The following is a 20,463-nucleotide window of genomic DNA, read 5'->3' as shown; positions in this document are numbered from 1 at the left end:
TTTCAAATGCTATCAGACAGTAAACACATTGATGATTTCTCTGAAACCTTTCCTCCCTTCCCCTTGTTGATGTGTGATAATTAAATACAATCTCAGTTTCTGTAAGATAGCTGGCATGTATGTTTAAAGAAACTTTTTTCTTCCTTTCTGAAATAACTATAGGTCTTTACAGTGTAACCATAGACATTTTGAAACCTGCTGCTTATGCTTTAGGCATGGCATTGGGGCCAAAACTGTTTTAAATTTTTCCAGACATGTCAGATGCTCTAACACAAGATACTGTCAAAAAAGTCTGTCCTACTCCAGTTACAGTGCATATCACCTGCAGTTTTCAGTACTGGAGAAGAAAAAACCATCATAATCACACTTTTCCCCAGATGTGTCAGACCTGGCTCATAAGTGGAGAGAGAGGTGGAAAGGGAGAGAGAAACAGAAAGAGAGAAGTCTTTATGCTCACAGTCAATTATTAACCTAAACCTCTCTGTACTCTGTAGCCAAAGCCATGTAAGCACAGGGACCCATGCTTTCCACCAGCACGTCGTCAGCAGCTGAGATAGAGGAGTGCCTTGAACTCCTCCTGCTTTCCACTCCCACTGACTAAACTGAGGTTGCTGCATGGGACTGCTACTCCATATTGTTTCTCAAAAGCAAAGAAAGGTGTAAATTATTGCCTCTCTGCTCCAGGTACCCCAGGGGCCCCCTCCTTACAAATCCAGCTTACAGAATTGCTAGGAGTTATACCAAGTCTTCCTTTCCCCTCCTCCTTGATATTTTTCCTGTGAATCATTTCTGTAACCTGCCAGTCCCTCCAGCAGTAAGGAGGAGTAATTATTTAGCGTGGTGAATGCTTTACAGTAGGGCTGACCTACAAGAAACCATCGGGCCATGCTTGGCTGTTGGGAGCCAGTGGTGAGCTGGCTTGGAGGTGAGCTGGAACAGACCCAGCAGTGGGTCTGGGGTGGCCACAACAAGGGCTGGACTCCATGGGAAATTGCAGCTGCCCTGCCAGGGACTCAGCGGTGGGTGTGGGGTGGCCACAGGGGCTGGATACCAAAGAAACTTTCAGCTGCCCCTAGCACATCCTTACTCACTCTGCAAGTATTTTTGGCCTGCAGGCTGTGCTACCTCACCCTCAGTGTTTCCCAAAGAAACAGAATATTCCTGTTCCTTTGCATTGCTTCTTTGCTGTGGAAGGGCAAAAGAAGTGGTGGTTTGTTTGTTTGTTTGTTTGTTTTATACCTGGTTCAAAGCATATGGGATGCACATTTGTGCACTTACATATGCAAGACCATGCACATACCCAGGGAAAACAGTTCTATATATGGTTTAATAGATTATTTATCTGTAATTTGTTCTCAAATGCTGTGGACTGGTGGCAGATAAGTCCAGATTTGAAAATGCAAAGAGGAGTTCTTTACCACTGGAGCAGTCCCACACTCTGCCTGTGTTTGTCCCTAAAGAACTAGTATAAACTTTCCACTTCCTAGAGTTTATGTGGATCTATCCCCACCCCATCCCAAAACTTTGCTTTAACCTCCAGCTTAGGCTGTGTTGGCCCTCTTTTGCTGCAACTTCTCTCTTTACAACCATTTGGTCATGTTATACAATCCAGTGCATGAACTGCCTGTTTGAATGCTTGTCTGAGTTGGTAGGGTGCTTACTTATACTTCAGCAGTAGTCCCCATGTGTGGTTTAGGGGCATTTTTATACTGCCTTTTCTTTGTTATTTTCTTCAGTTATATGCATCCCCATGTGCACTGCTGTTACAATTGTAATGCTGCTTCTCATATTAGCACTATGTGGTATGCGATCTGGTGGTAGGTAAGATGCAAGGGGCACTACTTGGTACCGTGTGGTACAGAAAAATGTACTTTCACGAGTAGCAGATATTTGGAAAGTGCCGCAGAGTCCAAGAGCCCATCACACAGGTTGTATGCCTTTGCCACACTGTATGAGGGGCTGTTGCAGTATTGGGCTGATGTTTCTGTATGTGTTGCTGTACACTGCAGAGTAAACAGGTTGCTTAGGAGTGCCTGTGAACTGCTGTGTGGTGTAGTGAGGTGTGTGTGAGGTCTTGTGTCGCCGCCTTGGTAGGTCTGGAGTGGGCACCACATTGCTGTGCACGTTTTACTGACAGGGCAAGGGCCGTTCTGCGGCTCTGATCAATGCACTGTGGTGGAAGTTACTCGTCTCTAGCTGTACTTGGCGTGACAAAGAACCCGGTTGGTGTGAGAGCCCTGTGCTCTGCCAGAAGGATATGCAGTGAGGAGCGTGCTGTGCCTGTGGTGGCACAAACCGGTGCTGTGGTGCGGAAAGTGCTGCTAGGCATGTAAGGGCATGCTCGAGTGTCATGCCCCCGCAGGACCGTGTGTTCCAGCGTGATGCATCTGTAACCAGCTCTTACGAGCCTGCTTTTCGTGTCAGGCACTGCACAAGAGGACTGAACCAAGAGCTGCTGGGCAAAGTGCTGCTGCCCGGACACACCTACGGGGCTGCATCGCGCTGCCCTGCACAGCGTAGGGGCTGCGGTGGGCACCGGTGCTCAGGCTGCACAGAGGGAGGGCGCAGGGTTGCCTCAATTTGCACAGCGTGGGCTATGCAAAGCAGCGAGCCCTACGGCACACGGCTCCTTTAAGCCCGGCGCGGCCCGGCCTGCCCGGCGCCGCTGTGCCCCCAGCCGCCCCGCCGCGCGCCCCGCCGTACGAGGCCGCCCCGCCCGGTCCGGCCCGCGCCTCTCCGGAGAGCCGGGCGGGGAGGGGCGGGCACAGCGGCCCGCCGCACGGAAGGAGGCCGCTGGCCGCGGCCTCGCTCCCGGCGCTGCCCGCGCGTGGTGAGGCGCAGCCGCGGGGCTCTGCGCGCACCTGCCGGCCCGCCCCCGCTGCGCCGCGGGCCGGGGACAGGCACCTGCCGGCTCCGCTGCGCTCCCGCACCTGCGCCGCTCCCCCAGCCCCAGTCCGGGTAGGGCCGCACGGCGGGTACCGTTTCGCGGCGCGCAGGGCATGGCGGGCCGCTGAGATGAAAGTGACCGTGTGTTTCGGGCGGACGGGGATCGTGGTGCCCTGCAAGGATGGGCAGCTCCGCGTACGGGACCTGACCCAACAGGCCCTGCAGCGCTACCGCAAGGCCCAGGAGAAGGTGAGGACGTGGGCCCGTTGTTGCCCGCCCGGGGGGCCGGGCCGGGCTGTGTACGGAGCCAGCCTGCGGGGTGACGGGTGGCCGGCGCCAAGGGTGGTCTGGGGGGAAGGCCCGGGACCGGCGCCAAGGGCGGCCGGCGGGTCGCCTAACGGCCGGCGGCAGGGCTGGGCCAGCGGCGGCACCGGCGGCACCGGCGGCACGGAGGACTGGGGTGCCGGGCCTTGCGGTCATGGGGCTCCCGGGGCATGGTCCTCGTGGCGCCCGTCTCGCGTGGGCCGTGCTGCGGAGCCCCCTGCCAGATAGCTAGAATGAGCAGCTGATGCGGCGGGCTGAGAGCCTGCTCTGCTCAGTTAACAAGCTAGCACCGCTTATTTTAGACCTTTTAAGGTTTCTCATGGTGTTATCAGTGTGTATAGTCACTAAGAAACTTGATATAGACACAAACATAACTTTTAGTTCCATCCAAGCTTGTGCTTTCTGGCATCAGCTGCTCTGCGTGGTGCTATCTGCATGGGTATGTGACTTCCTTTACATGAAAGCATGAAAGGAGCTCCGGTTTTTCTTAGGTTGTACCTAATTGAGCATAAAATACTTTTTTTCTTTTCCCTTCAAGAAGCAGGTGCTTAAGGCTAATGGGATACTGTTTAATATTGATGAAAGGCCTAGTGTTGCAAATACTGCTTTGTGAAAAACATGCTAGTTACAAGCCCAGAATTAAAGCTTTCCAGGATTGTCCATTCTCCCAAGACATCTGAGTAAAAACTACAGCAAACAATTTAGCATATCTATTTTATGCTCTATGCTGGTTTCTTCTGTGCAAAATCAGTTGTTTGATATCCTGAATGCAAAACTGGAAGTGACATTCTTGTTCATACAGGTTTGTTTTGAGAGGAACTTGCTCCCGATTACCTGAAATCTATCATGAACTGCTAAGACTGCTCTGTAGTAGACATACTGGTCACATGTTAGATGTTCAGAACAAATGTTATGCTTTAACCTGCCTTAAGATATATAGAGCTTGACAGATATTTTGTATGAAAAGTTTTTTTCCTAATGTATACTGAAAGTTTGTAATAATTGCAAAATGCTCACAGAATTCTTGATGCTGCTTTAGCCAACAAGTCAGTGTGATCTTTTGCACTGAACTATGGTTCAGAGTACTAAAAGACATGGTGTCTGCAGGAGTGGAGTTTTATCATAAACAGAATTACTTGTTTCAGCAGAGCTGAACTTTGAAATTTGAATTTTGAAATTTGAAATGTAAAATTTTATTTGAGCTTTGATTTGCACTTGTGGTGGCATTGGAATTAGCCTTATGATTACAGTTGAAAGATGGCCTACAAAGTTTTTGCATAAATGGTCCAAATGCCTTTCCTTCTCTCTCTCTTCCCCCCTCCCCACCCCCACCTTTTTCTATAGAAAGGAGTAAAAGAGTGCCTGCATTTCTAGGTAAGGCTCTGGCTGTTACAGAATCACAGAATGGTTTGGGTTGGAAGGGACCTCCAAAAGTCATCTAGTCCAACTGTGTCTGCAGTAAGCAGGGACATCCTCAACTAGATGAGGTTGCCTGGAGCCCTGTTGAGCCTGACCTTGTATATCTCCAGGGATGGGGCCCCAACCATCTCCCTGGGCAACCTGTTCTGGTGTTTCACTACTCTCATGGTAAAGAGCTTGTTCCTAACATCCAGTCTAAATCTACTCTTCTTTAGTTTGAAGCCATTGCCCCTTTTCCTATCACTACAGGCCTTTGTAAAGAGTCTCTCTCCATCCTTCTTGTAGGCCCCCTTCAGGTACTGGATGGTTGCTATTACATCTTCCCTAAAGCCTTCTCTTCTCCAGGTTGAACAGCCCCAGCTCCCTCAGCCTGTCTTTGCAGCAAAGGTACTCCAACCCCCTGATCATTTTCGTGGTCCTCCTCTGGACTCACTCCGTGGGATCTACGTCCTTCCTGTGTTGAGGTCTCACCAGAGCAAAGTGGCAAAATCACCTGGCTTGATCTGCTGGCCATGTATTTTTGATGCAGCCCTATAGAAAATGTGTAGGACAGAAATACCCACAACATGAGAAAGGTTCAGATAAATGCCAGACATTTAGGATGTACTACAGTCCAAGTAGTTTCTCATGGTTTTGTACCCAATTTGCTATTTAGCTAATATTTAAAGAAAATTATTTTAATGCTAAGCAGTCATCTCCTATGCCTGCTTCAGTCTGAGCTCAAAATCACTCAGCCTTCCCTATAGGACAGCCAGAGGCCAGAGTTCACATTTCTCACTATTGCATGTCTTGCCTTAGCAAATAAAACTTTTTTTTTTGTTTCTTGGCTCTTTCTGTGTAGAAGTATTGTGTTCTTTATTCTGCATCATAAGGGGAGAAAGTGGGTCCAAGCCAGCTTGTTCAGAAATTGCTGATCACCTTGAGTAATGGTGATGCAGAGCTTCTACAAGGATGTGTAGAGAGGCAGGGAAGCAACCTGAAAAACAGGGAACAGGTTTTCATTCAAGTCGTTAAAGAAAGTTTTATGACCTGTACATTCTCTCCCACCCTGCTCTTAACAGTCTCTTGCAGTGCTTTCATTGATTAGTCAGTTTTCAGTCCACATGATTTGCAGTGGAACTAGCCAAAAAGATAAATAGATAATTTCCTTTTATCTTGACAAGCATCATTTGAGGTTAATGCTCTTTCCTTGGGTAAAATTTGGGTTTGGTAAAATAGATCATACAGAAGTTGCAGACAACTCATTTTATTACTTTGTTGAGAGTTTTTCTCCACTCTAACATTTTGCTTCTATAGACTCTTTCGAAACTTTCTTTACAAAAATACACAATTTTATGGAGAATGGGATTATCTCAAGATAATCAGCTAAACTCTGCTGTGAGGTGGGGGCACATAAACAGGCTTATATTAAAGATAACTGAAGATTTGTTTTTCTTTTCAAAATATTTAGAATGTTTGGAATACTTCCTGTGGCAGAATGCTGTTTCTGTTGGCATGTTGAGTGTTCTCTATGTAATACTTTTTTCGAGTGTTGAAAGTCTTCTAAAATAACTTAAGTGGAAAATGGTATTGTTAAGGTGTCTGAAGTGTTTGGAAGAGGAAGGAAAACTGGTCCAAGAAATATCTTTCATAGTTGTAGAATGGAAAATATAAAACGTATCTAAGATAGAAGATTTGTGAAGTTTGTATTAGTTATGTTATTGTCAAATACCCAAAGATGTGTGTGTGTTTTTTTTGTATTTTGAGGGTTGTTCTGGAAACTTTGTTTCTCTATTACACTTCAGTCACTTCTCTGGTAAAGGGGTAGATAGGAGATTAGGATATTTATGTGTATTGTAAAATATTCACATTTCTGTAATTGGGTTAAAGTACTCAGCACTTCTTTACACTTGTAATGACAGGAAGGTTGGTGCAGTAAATGGCTAGGTCACTCGTTTCTGTGAGACTTTTGGTAAATAGCTGACAGCTTTGCAGTAGCTCAGTAACTCCTGAATTTTATCAAGTTTCATTTAGTTTCATGGCTCAGGTGCATTAGTAATGTTTGGTCACAAAGGCTCAGTTGCTGTGTTAATGCAAGATACTGGGCCAGTTTCAGCTGCAAAAGAGACAGTGATTATTTTTTAATGCTTACTGAGTGCTAGAGGTACTGTTGCAGTTCTGAATGAGCAGCTCATGTCTGATTCACTGGAAGATACAAGTAACTGCACTTACGAACTGTTGTCTGTGTTACAGTATCAGTAGCAAAATTTGTGTGATTTCTGGGATTTCATTATATGAATAGGCTTAGATATTTAAGAAAATGTTGATCAGCTGTTTTGTGAGGTTTTTTTAAAGTACATTTTCAGGGAACTGTCATCTCAGGAAGCAACTTGTGTTTCAGTGAAATGAAGCTTTGGAATTTTTTTGTGACTCAGGACCTGCTTTTGTTGCTGTTCAGTAATGTGTATATGTAAGGCATCCTGCTGAGAGGTAGATGCAATAGGATTAATGATTCCTTATTGTCAGCCCACTCCCTTAGTATGTCTTGTAACTTAGTATTTGTGGTGTCTCGGGGAGCACCTGCGTATCATCTGTTGTTTTTAGGATTCTTTGTGTGAGTGAGTGCAGATCTACTGCAAAATACTGGAGTTGCAGTCCCTCTTGTTAATGTTTGCTTCTCTATAGCTATAAAGCACACCCCTTAGATGCAGACAAAGTACCTCATTGATTGTTTCCAGTGAATCAAGATACCTTTTGCTTGTTGGGCTTTTTGCATTGTTGTTTTTTTTTCTGTTTAATTTTCTTTTCTTTGTTTGTTTGTTTTTCTCCCTGAGTATGTGAATGGCGGGAAGAAAGAGGTGTTCTGGGTCAGCACTGAAGGTTTCCATATGCCCTTATGTTTTAGTCTGGCTCTGCATGGTCTTACTGAAAACAATGTCTCAATGCATAGGGGACTAAATGTATTTGAGCTAAACACACCTTTGTGCCCATACTTTTCCTGTTTGAAATGCCACTTTCCTCAAGTAGGAAGCAATACTTGGATTACCAGCTTTGAAGAGAAGCCTTTGGTTCAGCTTGGGATGCTAGTTTGCTAACTTGAAGGCCTTTGATTCTGTTGAGACAGAACATGGTGTTCACCCAGGGAAAAGAATGGCTACGGGACTTGCAAGTGAAATTCACAACAGCTTTTCTTCAAGCTGCAGTGAAACTTTTCACAGGAAAGAATAGAAAAGCATCTTGCTGTTCCAGATGTTCTTTATCTCTCTGGCAGAGTTAGACATGGAGAAGTGGTGTTTATCATCTGTGTATTGATTTGCTCATGTTTGCATGCATGGTGCTTACCTAGAAGACTTGATTGAGGTGACTACTTTAGCTGTCTGAAGTCTTGTTGGTAGACACTAGTTGAATGGGTGGGGTATGGAAGGCATGTAGGAGGATTAATAGGCACTGCAGCTTTTTAAATTATTAGTTTAAAGTTTGTCATTTTAAACAGTTAAATTCTTGAGTGTCTCACTTCCACAGCCTTTTTGGACCTCCCTTTGGGAATGCTGCCACAGTCCCATTTAGTTGAACTGTCTTCTAGGGACTCAATCTCCAGTTCTTATGGGCATTATAATGTGTGTTGCCATCAAGAATATCCAGAAGCCAGCAGCTGATTCAGGAATGGCAGTGGTAATTTTGATTTGCAGTCTGAGTAGGAAGCAGTAATACAGTGAGTAAGTTGATTCAAGAATGGCACATTTTTTGTTAGAGCAAAAGAAGTGGGTTGTTTGGGTTGCATTGGTGGTCTTTCCCAAACTTGTTGCATTTAAAGAGCTAATGCTACAGATTTGACAGTCTATACTATTTTCTGACTCCTGCTAATAAAATACATTTCCCCTTTCCATTCTTGCTTGCCACACAGCATAACAATTAGTTTTCTGGGCTGATGTATTGCTGTTGTGAATCAGCCAGCAAGCAGAAGGTGTACTAAATGTTCCTGTAGTTTCTCTAAAAACACTGGGGGCAAACGATGCCTTATTTTGACTTCAAACTCTGTGCTTACAAAAATTGTTGCAAAAACATAGCAGATTTCTTTGGAAGGTGTATGTGGAAAGTTTTGAAAGCAATTATTTGCTATGAACATAAGTATTTAGTCCTTTATAGAGGCAGAGTAATACAGTTGTTATGTGAGAGACAGCAAAGATTTAGGTTGAGTGCTAAAATTGTCATAGAAGGAAACCACTGAAGAACAGAACAGAGCTCTTGGTAGTGACTGCTTCTTACTGCGCTTGAAGGTCAAGTCAAGGTAGTCTTGTATGATTCTGCTAAGAGGGAATTCAAACCCCAAATGCTGTTTCACCTGTATTTTATTTCAACATGGGAAGCACCATGTATTATGGTAGTCTTAATGTTAAAAAAAATAAAATTCTTCTGGCCTAGGATGGAATTGGGAGGTGCTTTTGCTTCAGTTTTTTTTCCTAAGTATTTGAAAATGGAGGGTTGTGTTCTGTTGGTATTTTATCTTTTTTTTTTTTTTTTTTTAATAGATACAGTTGTTTGGGAATAAAGGCTCATGTTGTATGACTATACTTTCCTCCTTACTTGCTCAGTATGACAGGTCAGTTGCATGCTGCCATACAGTGCAGAGTCTCACGTGCTGCTACTGAAGCAACAGATTTCCTCCCCCATTGAACAGAACAGTTTTTAGGCTTTCTTAATGATGCTGATGTCTTAACAGCTTTACTGGGTATGAAGACCTATTGCTTCATTATTGAAAATTCCCTCTAGTCCCCTATTAAGATGACTGTGTTTCATCCTTAATGAACATGATGACACTAGAGGTCTTAAGAAATTAGTATTGTTGAAAACAGATTCTCCTTTGTATTTTAATGTTTAATTCTCAAGTTTTGCTTATGCATGAAAATACTCCCATTTAATGTCAGATAACTGACTATAAACAGAAACGATAGGCTTATGTGAACAATTTGTTGATAGAAATAGATGCAGAAATTCCACTGGTCAGATTGTGCCCTGGATACATTGGTAAACTGAGAAAGCTGCTTCATACCAAAAAACCCACAAAAACAGAACCAAAAAACATCCATGTTACAGGAACCTTTTTTTTTTTTTTTTGGAGGGGAAAAAAAAAATCTATGCAGTACTTGTGTTGCATCTTCCTTAGCAAAAGCATTTTTTGTTCCCTGCAGGTTATATGTTTCTGTGGTAGTTCTGTAAGTCTTATCATTAGCACCTTATTTCTTACAGAGAATTACTTCAAGAACTTATTTGTGAATAAAATTTTGTATTGTAAGAAATTACTAAATGCACTGGACAAGACTTTTTGGACTATTATCCTAAAGAGGAAATATTCAAGACAACTCTGTAAATGTTTGTTTCTTTTCTTTTCTTTTTTTTTTTTTTTCCTCTTATGTGTTGTGATTATGCTATAGACACCTTCATTGAGTACTGCAGTGTTTGCCTACATTAACTAGTGTTGTAGTGTACTGTAATCTGCATTAACTGGTGTAGTAGTTTTAACTACATTAGCACCTCCGGTAACTATTGTAGTGTTTTTATGTCATCAGAATCTTTCCAGTCTGAACCCGTAATTTTTGTGCCACCAGTACATCCATTCAGAACTGATTACTTTGTTTTGTTGTAGCACTCGAGTGCTTGGATTTGTTCTTGGGAATGCTTCTGAACTGGGAGTTTCAGACAAGTTGCTTGTTGGTTTCAAAGGAATGTGCTGGCAGCATTTATTGCTGCAGTAAGACTTCTTAATTCAGCGCTTTTCTTTATTGATTACTGTGTGTAACCACCCCCTCACCCCCACCCCTCCCCTGGTTACAGAATGCTTGACCAAACATGCTTCTTAGAGCTGGTAATAAGTATAGCACTTGTATGAGTGGTAGATAGAGAGGAAGATGAATGATGGTAGTCTAACAAAGGCTCGAATTTGGAATCCAAAAATTCAGTTGGATGGGTAGAGGCTAATAACAACTGGCTCTGGGCTCTTTGTTTTCCTGGCTGGTGTTTCAGCTTCAAAGATGAGGCTCCAGTGAGCCAAATGGTTTTGCAGTACAGCTTGTCCAATAGAGTGTTTTTCAGATTCCCATTAAATACTAGCTATTGGTAAATTGTAATAGATACTCTCCCTATCATTTTTCCTTACCGAACTGCACTAATTTCTTCATCAGTAAAAGAAAACAGAGTGCTTAGACTAAAAGAGAATTTGATACAATCCAAAGAAGCTCTGAGACCTGCATTTCTGGAAGACTGTGTGGCTTGACTAATCAGTTCCTCTGTTAATCACTCTTCACCTATAAAGCTGTAGAAGACTTTCAGATTATTATAGAAGATACTATGTCATTCTCATCAGTCCACCAAGAGTTGCTTTCATCTTTGTTGTCAAAACCTGAGTATCTTAAGTTGTGGTTTTTTTCTGACAGGAGGAAAAACTACTTGATACAATAATCTCGTTATTGTAATTTATATGTCAATATATGTGTTAAGAGTAGTTTTAGCTGCAAAATGTTTCAATTCAGCATTGTCTCTATTTTGAAGGAGACACAAGTCATAAATCCTAGTGGGTTAATCCCTTGTACGTGATGGACTTGTCCTGACACTGGAATGGACCTTGAGCACCTAGATGCAGACCATCCTGCAGCTGAGCATTATTTTAATTTGGGCATGAATTTAGGCCTTCCCACGTCTGTGAATGGTAGTGGTAAACTACTTAGTTTTTTCACATTTCCCTGAAGCTACTGTTACGTGTTTCTGTCCTTCCAGTAAACAGACAGGTGGTCTTTAGCTGCTACAGAATGTGACGGGTTGAGGAGATGCATGTACCACTGCAGCAGTGGGACAGGCAGACCTAAATGCATATTTATAAATGTTTGTGTTTATTTTGCTCCTTATTTATGTTTCTTCTCCAACAAGAAGTTTTGAGTGTCATGGGTTTGGCTAGTATAGACCAAGAAGTAGGGTGGGGCCACCCCCAGCATAGCCATCTGAACCAGCTGGTTCCATACCATGTCATGCCTCCTACTTAAGGTGAAGATTGGCTTGGTCAGTGGTTTCTGGTGTGGGGAAAAGCATTGAGTGAGCCAGTTGCCTCCTATATCACTCCCTTTGCATAATGAATTGGTTTGTCTCATTGTTATTCCCCTTCTTTTCCTTGTGCTTTGTACTGTTCTATTAAATTCTTCAGTCGCAACCCAAGGGGTTTTGCATTTTGCTCCCAAGTTCTCCTTCCCATCCTACTGGGGTGGGGGTGAAGAGGGGTTGGGGAGCAGTTGTGTGAGAGGCTTTGTGGAGTCCTACTGCCTCTGGGCCCAAACCCAGGACATGGTCTTTCCTAGCCTTTTTGGTAGTCTTGCAGTGCTGGATGTTACTCATGGTGATTATAATTTTACAATTTGCCCATGTTATAAAGAGTCTACTATTGAATGTAGGTACTGTTCACTGCAGTTTCTATAGGTCAGGCATTTTTTGTTGAATGCAGTTCTTAGTGGCCCAGTTTACCCACTATGACCCTTGCATGAAATACTAATTTGGTGCTAGATTTGATGACTGTCATTTTGTGTTACAAAGCTTTCCACTAACCTTTTCTGCTTGCTAACTTTTTGTTTCTGAGCACAAGCCAGAAGTGAAATCAGAGTGCAAACTTAAGGGTTAACACTTTACTGTTAGTGGAAGAGTTGGCTGCAGGCTGACTTGGATACAGACCTTTTGTAAGTGATGAGCTGTACGAGTAAGGAAGATACTACATGACCTAGAACTCTGTTAATTAACTTGTTCCTCACCAGCCTGTTCAGAATTGTATATGCTGACAGTGCAACTCCTGCCCAGAGATCAGTTGCAGAATCTTTCCTATGGATCCTTGGTTGAGCAACTATTGAAATTGTGATTCTAGCCCTATAGATAAGGCTTTTAAAACTAATTCAGGAAGGATTTTAATGGAGGGTTCTCATCTGAGAATATTTCTGGATTCATCCTGGGTGCCAAACACTGCAAATGTAGGACAAATATAGTAGTGCAGAAGTAGAGGAAGCAACAAGCAAGGCTATGTGCAACAATGTGCCTGTAGCTCTTCTGAAAATAGAAGTAATTCAGGGGTTTTACAAATCTGATCAAAGTGAGCTTGCCGTTTTGCAGCAGTTTAAACCTCAAAAGTCTTTATCATATGTTTTCTTTTTCATGGGTAAAGCCTATGCAGTTGTTTGATGAAAACTATTGCTCAGTCTATGCAGGACAAAACAGAGGGTAATTTCCTCTTTTGGTTCTTTAGCCTGTGTCATACTTTGTCATCAGTAAATCGGATGATTCTACTACCTCTTCACCTGTACATTTTTTTTTCTTTAAACTAAACCCAAGCTCTGCTTTTAAAATACATTAAAGAAGTTCTTTTTAATTATGTTGTATTTTACTTGGACTGTGAGCTAGGCTTTCACGTAGACTGTATGGAAACCAGAAATCATACAGGACATTTTTTTTCCTGAGTAAAGACTCTAGAGGGCTTTCATTTAGGAAAAAAAAATAATCAGTGTGCAGGCAAATGAGGCAAATCATGGAATCATAGAATGTTAGGGGTTGGAAGGGACCTTTAGGGACCATAGAGTCCAACCTAAACCAGGATCACCTAGGGCAGGAATGCATCCAGGTGGGTTTTAAAAGTCTCCAGAGAAGGAGACTCCACAGCCTCTCTGGGGAATCTGTTCCAGTGCATCCAAAACTGGATGTAGTGTTTCAGGTGCGGTCTCACCAGGGCAGAGTAGAGGGGAAGGAGAATCTCCCTAGACTTGGTGGACATGTTTTTCTTACGTACCTTGTGGTCCTCTTGGCCACAATGGCACATTGCTGTCCCATGGATAACTTTCTGTCCACTAGAACTCCAAGGTCTTCCTCCATGGAGCTGCTTTAGGCTGACCCCTAGTTTGTACTGGTACCTGGTGTTACTCCTTTCCAGATGGAGAACTCTGTGCTTGTCCTTATTGAACTTCATGAGGTTCATCTTTGCTGAGCTCTCCAGCCTATCTAGATGTCATTGGATGGCAGCACAGCCTTCCAGTTTGGGGTTTTTTTTTTGGTGTTGGAAGTTTGTCATCATCTGCTTTTGGCACCTCAACCTGGTCTTTGTCTACTCCAAAAGATTGGAAAGGAGATTGCTTCCTTGAATTGAATCTTCCAGTGTCTTTTGTGGGGAAGAAAAACTTGCTGAAGTTTTTCAAGGACTGAAAGCATTTGACATGCTCAGCTCCCACTGAATTAGGCTCTTTTGAAAAACATACTCGCTGCCAATTCACGATTAATTTTTGCCTGCTGGTTGTGGTGAAAGTATTCTGAATAAATGTTTCAGGATTCCCTGGCATTATAATTTACAAGAAGGAAACTCTCTGAAGAGTGGAAATCTGAAATAGTTGTGTTGAGTAACAAAAAGATGGTTCGTTAACATTTTGACATCGTGCATAGGGAAAAACCAGTGTTTGCATAGTAGTAGCAGGCATTGTTTGGACTGCTGTGAAACAGGAAGATAGATACTGTTTTTTGAAAAAGGTAGATGTTTGTGTTGGCTAAAACAGTTAAAATCCAATATTGGAGTCTGTCCTGTCAGTGATAAATGATGACTCCTTTATGTTAGGCAAGATTAGCACTTGAAGATCCAGGGAAGTCTTCTGTATTCATGTTTCAGGAACAGCTATTGGGATAGCTCTCATTCGGCTGCTGACTGGTAGGAGGTATTAACTTTACCTGAAAAACCCTCATAGAAACCACTCCACTGGCTTTGCAAATAACAAAGTTAAGAATTAGTTTTTGTTTGCAATACTCAACTCAGAAAAGCTTGGAAGAACACTTATGGCCTGTGCATTTTAAATTGATTACTTCTGAGGGTTTTTTTCCTCCATATGATTATTGTTGTATTCAATCCAGTAATTTTTCAAAACTGTCAACAATAATTGCTGTAAGCTCTTATCCTTCTTGCATACTTTGACTTGAAGTAAGATGGATCAGATGGGAGTAAGTTAGTGTTGACCCCTTTATCCTTGAGTCTGGAAAAGTGTTGATTTAGGCCATCTACCATTTAAATTGGATTTTGTGTGTTGTGGGGCAGTAATTGCAGTGAGAAATTAAAATGCTTTTGTATATTCAGTGTGCTTTTTCTTATTAGACCTTTCACATAGTATGAAAAATATCATGCTGAAGTTAGGCTGTATTACCTTTCTCCTCTCTCCTTATCCCAGGTATCTGTTAGCTGTGCTTGCAAGATTTTTTTTTTTGTTTTGCTGCAATAATGTTCACTGAGATTTAACTCTGCATAGAGGCTGAATGCCTACTTGGGTTTTTATATATCATGAATTTTGCAGCTATGTATGTTGCCATTGTGTTCTTTCCTGTCCAGAACAACAAAATACACAGTCATTGCTATCATCATTGTATTAAATAAGCCATAGTCAAAGGCACTGGGACAACATTAAGTAGGTGTCTTTCGGTAACTTCAGATGTTTCAAATGTGTGTATACTGCGCGATGTACATTACATTGTTTGTCTTGGTAAGACACAACCGTCTTTTGAATTCAATGAAAGTGGAGGAGTCTGGCTTATTGTTCATAGTGCAGTTCATTGATGGCTGTAGATGCAAAATGAGCATCTCACTAAGTGGAAGTCTTGGTCAGCCTCTGACTCTTGCCTTAAAGGTTTGAGACTACACACTATGAAAAAAACCACCAGCTTCTTTCCAGATAGCTGAATGCTTGATGTGTTTAGCTGTCATTCACATGTGAATGCTGTGGTGATGGTGTCTTCCATTTTTCTGGTCTGCGCCAGGGGAGGTTCAGGCTAGATGTTAGGAAAAAGTTCTATACAGAAAGAGTGATTGCACGTTGGAATGGGCTGCCTGGGGAGGTGGTGGAGTCGCCATCACTGGAGGTTTTCAGGAGGAGACTTGATGGGGTGCTTGGTGCCGTGGGTTAGTTGTTTAGGTGGGTTGGATTGGTTGATGGGTTGGATGCAATGATCTTGAAGGTCTCTTCCAACCTGGTTTATTCTATGTATTCTATGTATAAGCAGGCTTGACAGTGCAGGTCATAGCTTCATATACCATTTTACAGACAGTGGTTTGTTTGAAATAGGTTGTGGTGGATTAACATTCTTCACAATGTTGTTTTAGTTCTGAAACATGTTACGCATGATAAGTTTCATGCTACTTTTTTGTTGTTGTTAGTGAAAAATGTTTTTCTGCAGTCTCGGTGGGGGGAAGTTTGATAGAATCGCAGACAGGAGATTTTTGTGGGAAGGAATTTCCTTTAATTGGGGAGCAAAAAATACTTCATTTTTGAACTGAATGTGAATTATTATAGTTTCTACATGATGGTTTTAGACAAATGAGAGTCAATAGTCAAGGTACAAGCTACAATTTAATGATGGAACTGTTTAATATTGTTTTAGTCTTGCTAAAGCTCACTTAATGAATTTTCAAGCTGTTATCTTTTTGTTGTTTATTTTGGAGCCTTAATTCATGGTTATTGTAAGAGATACCTCTAATACTGCAGCGAAAACTGTGGCAGGTTCTTCCAGAAGGCCAAATAACTTGCTTTATGTGACCATTATGCCAGAGAATTGTGGTGTTTTTTCCCCCTCTGTTACCTTGAAATGGCTATTTCCTTACTTAGTAGCCATTTAAAAAAGAGAAGGAACTGCTTCATTTCATGTGCTTGTTTTCTTTGAGGCATGGCATGTAATGACAAATTTCAATGAAAGTAGATCCAATTACTTTGATGAAAATCCTTCAGCACGTTGTGACTGAACTTACCGACTCTCTACCAATGTTTGTGTGAGTCGACAACTGAGATCTAATCATCCCTCTATAAATGAGAAGGTAACATTACACTGGAACATGCAATATTACACTACTGATAGGGCATTGTGATAAAGCATTCCTGTACCTGGTTAGCCTTTAGCATTCTTGAGAGTTACAGCTATGTCCTGTTTGTTGTAGGCATTTCCATCAAGTCTTTGTTTAATCTTACAGTGAAGTCTTACTTCTGTAGGTGCTTGAGCATGGGGTTAATATGTGGAGCCAACATATGTGAATAGAGTTGTGGAGCCCAAAGAGAAAGAGTAAGGTAGCTAAATTGGACTTGCTTGCGTGAGCTTCAAACTGCAGATGAAAATAAAGGTTGAACTGTTGTAAAATATATGCAAATACAGCATTTAATCAAGTTCGCTTACCAGCTGTTGTTTTCATTTGAAGTTTCTTGTGGAGTTGTACTGACTGGATTAAAATTGTGCAAGGGCAGTTACCATGTGGCCGTTCTGCAAGCTCTGGAAAGAAATTCCTGGTCAGAGCATTGGTAAAAGCTGCTATAGAACAGTAGCTGGAGCGTGTACCTGGGCTGTCAACTTCCATGTTTGGGCTGAATGCTCTACTTACCGTAGATGATTTATTTTGCTTTGCTGCCTTCTCTTTTCCTTTAAATTTGTGAAGCTATTCCTTCCCAACTTTTGTGATTCTGTTTCCTGGAAGGTACTTAATAAAGTGGGGGAAAACAATTCTTTTTGCGTTTCAGGATAAGGCGGAGGGGGAAAACTCTTCTGTACACTAGTGGTACTAATTTTCAATGAAAGAGTGAATAAACCAATTTTCTTCTTTGTTGTCTTCTGTCTGGCCAAAATCCACTTATTGAGATGCGGTTAAGCATAGATGATGATGTGTTAATTTTGGCATCTTCTGCAGAAAGAGACCTGGGGGTACTGGTCAATAGTAGGCTGAACATGAGCCAACAGTGTGCCCAGGTGGCCAAGAAGGTCGATGGCATCCTGGCCTGTATCAGGAACAGTGTGGCCAGCAGGAGCAGGGAGGTCATTCTCCCCCTGTACACAGCACTGGTTAGGCCACACCTTGAGTACTGTGTCCAGTTCTGGGCCCCTCAGTTTAGGAAAGGTGTTGACTTGCTGGAACATATCCAGAGGAGGGCAACAAAGCTGGTGAGGGGTTTGGAGCACAAGGCCTATGAGGAGAGGCTGAGGGAGCTGGGGTTGCTTAGCCTGGAGAAGGGAAGGCTCAGGGGAGACCTTAAATGCTCTCTACAACTACCTGAAGGGAGGTTGTAGACAGGTGGGCGCTGGTCTCTTCTCCCTGGCAACCAGCACCAGAACAAGAGGACACAGTCTCAAGCTGCACTAGGGGAGGTTTAGGCTGGATATTAGGAAGAAATTCTTCATAGAAAGAGTGATTTGCCATTGGAATGGGCTGCCCAGGGAGGTGGTGGAGTCACCATCACTGGAGGTGTTTAGGAAGAGACTTGATAGGGTGCTTGGTGCCATGGTTTAGTTGATTAGATGGTGTTGGATGATAGGTTGGACGCAATGATCTCGAAGGTCTCTTCCAGCCTGATTTATTCCATTCTATTTTCATTTAGGTAAAGGTGGAATTTTATTTCATGAGTGAAAGAACTGTTTTTGGTTGAATATCATGCAGTTCCATCACTTAGTTCTGCCAATACAGTTAGAGGTAGGGGTCATTTGAGCTATTCGCCAGGTGTTTGCTGCATCTCAGAAGTCGAAGACTGAAACTTGCCAATATCGTACTGTGGTAATATAAATATTAGTATAACAAAATGTAAGAGATTACATAATAATGCCCACTATGTAATATTGTGCAAATATTTGGCAGCATTACTTTTTAAACTTTCAAACTTCTTTTTTCCTTGAGCTTTGTCTAAAGCTCAGTTTATGTTATAAGGCTTTACAGGATTTCAGTATGGCTGATCTGCATCATCCTACATGGTTTTTTGTGAGTTGGGAGCCTGCTGTTACTCTGTCACCTTTGACGGTGTCAGCTGCAAATACATTAATCATTTTATCAAAGGAGGGCCCAAACAGTTGTAAATAAAATCATCTTAGATAGTTTCTAGATGCAGTACTGAAGTGGTGGGTGCTCCTATTGTAGATGCTGAGCCATTTGTCATTTGTTGTTCAAGATCTGATACACTTCAGTGCTGAGTTTGTTACAAACTGAGTTGTGTGAATTTCCAGCCAGTGTGAATTTTTGCTACATGTAGTGGCATTGGGTGGTTTGAATTCAAGGTATCTCTTAGTTTTCAGTGGCAAAATAATAATCTGTCACCTAACCTGGGCTTTTGTTTTCAAATGCAGTAGTCTTGTTCATATGCCTTACTTATTTTCTTAATCTTCTTTTTTCTCATTTCTGTGTGCAAAGTGGGTAGCCATCTTAAGAATTAGCTTATAGTTTTGTATGCTTACTTTTAAATTGGATTTTAAGTAATCATCACTGGTCCCTCAGCCTCCTGGTGTTACCTTCAGATATCAAACAGAAAGCCAGATTCAGTGCTAATTGTTTGCCAGGTGTCTGTAGCTGTGTAGCAGTCTGCTTAACAGTATAGCAATATGACTCTGAATATTGTAGGTAATATTTGACATGGAAAACTTGGGATATGAAAGTCTTTTGTGTTTCTATCTTGGGTAAGCAGTCTAGTCCAATGGGCCAAGGGACATTCTTAGTTTATAATTGAAAGTCATCTTACACTTGCATTCTTCCATTTGTATCTTGAACCGAGAGCCTGGTATAGAGTACTTTTTTCCCTTGCATATTTAACTGCCAGGATAAATCAATGTGGTGTTCTGCTCTTTAGTGACAGTTCATTAAGTGAAATTGATAACTATTTTCCCTGCCTTGTGAAAAATTAAAAACTTTCTATTTACTAGTACATAGTCCTATTAATTTCTCAAAGCATAATCATTTAAAAATGGCTAAAATGCAAGAAATATTCTAGTCCCTCTTTGCACATTCAGTCTCTGAGGGACAGAAGATACTCACTGTCCTTCCATTCTGCTCTGACCTGCAGTATGCAGATGTCAGGTGACTCAGGCAGAGCAAACTGTGTCCCTTTTCCATGATTTATAACCTCTCAAGAGCTTTAAGTGTGTTTTGTGTCTTACTGTTTGTCTTCCAGTAGCTCAAAGTAGGATCATTATCTTAAAATGTGAACTAGGACCTTTTTAAAAAGCAGAACTGAAATTGTGTTGGAGTGTATATAACTTGTATGTCAGATTGCTTGTAGCAAGCATCCTCACCTTGAGAGACTGGCCAAGATGGAACCTTTCTGATATTTAAGCCTGTCTTGCTGTAAGGAGGTAGCTATTATAACTTGTAAACATTTTTCCATCTACTCAGGAAAACCAGAATCTGTTAACTTATGTGAAAATTAATCAGAGAAGGAAAGAGGACAAAAAAGATTAGGAGAAGGATGAATTTTATTAATCCAAAATGAAGTTTTGTGTGTCGGAATATGAAGAGGATAGGTGAAGGAGATGGAAAGAAGTGGTTATCAGTCCTGGCTGTTGTGTTTTGACTTGTAGTTATATGAGTACCTAGTCCTATTAATTTTTCAGAGCATATTAATTTGAAGATGTCTAAAGGTAAGAAATGTCTGGTAACTAGGGATTGAGCAGTGGCTTGTTGGACCATTTAGCATGTTAATGGACCATTTAGCTGACAGTGGTGGGCTGTGCTTGTGCTGTAGCCTCATTTCAAAAGGAAACTCTGCCTTTTGGTTGTTGGCTATGTCTGTCTTCACTCAGTAGTCCCCTTTACTACAGAGGAAAACAAGTGAAGAATTTTTTGCTCCTCCCCAGATGGTAACAGTTTTTCTGCCACAAGTCTGGTAGTCTGCCAGCCTTACATGTGCATTGTTCAGTTGTGTTTGTTAGTTTTGCTCTTTCCACTCTGATCCTTAAGAGGCAGCAGGGCTGAGTGAGCAGACTTCACAAAAATTGCAGTTGTGTTGAGGTAAAATCGACCTTAGTGACAAAGATAAATCTGCTTCTGTATTGACCTGATCTGATTAGAGTCCC

At 42.0% G+C, this 20,463-nt stretch overlaps 1 protein-coding gene across 1 annotated transcript in view; it reads left to right on the top strand.

Annotated features, from left to right (window-relative positions):
* Positions 1-2,867: 2,867 nt before the first annotated feature.
* The window catches only part of PARD3B (par-3 family cell polarity regulator beta), a 439,781-nt gene continuing 422,185 nt past the window's right edge, over positions 2,868-20,463 (top strand). The window contains exon 1 of the mRNA XM_054173397.1: positions 2,868-3,135. Within this exon, the coding sequence (XP_054029372.1) occupies positions 3,016-3,135 (120 nt within the window). The 5' untranslated portion in view covers positions 2,868-3,015. The remainder of the gene's footprint in view (positions 3,136-20,463) is intronic.

The sequence above is a fragment of the Dryobates pubescens genome, chromosome 2 (assembly GCF_014839835.1).
Source record: "Dryobates pubescens isolate bDryPub1 chromosome 2, bDryPub1.pri, whole genome shotgun sequence".
NCBI lineage: Eukaryota > Metazoa > Chordata > Aves > Piciformes > Picidae > Dryobates > Dryobates pubescens.
The sequence above is the reverse complement of the archived record's forward strand: the minus strand, read 5'-3'. Positions and strand labels throughout refer to the sequence as shown.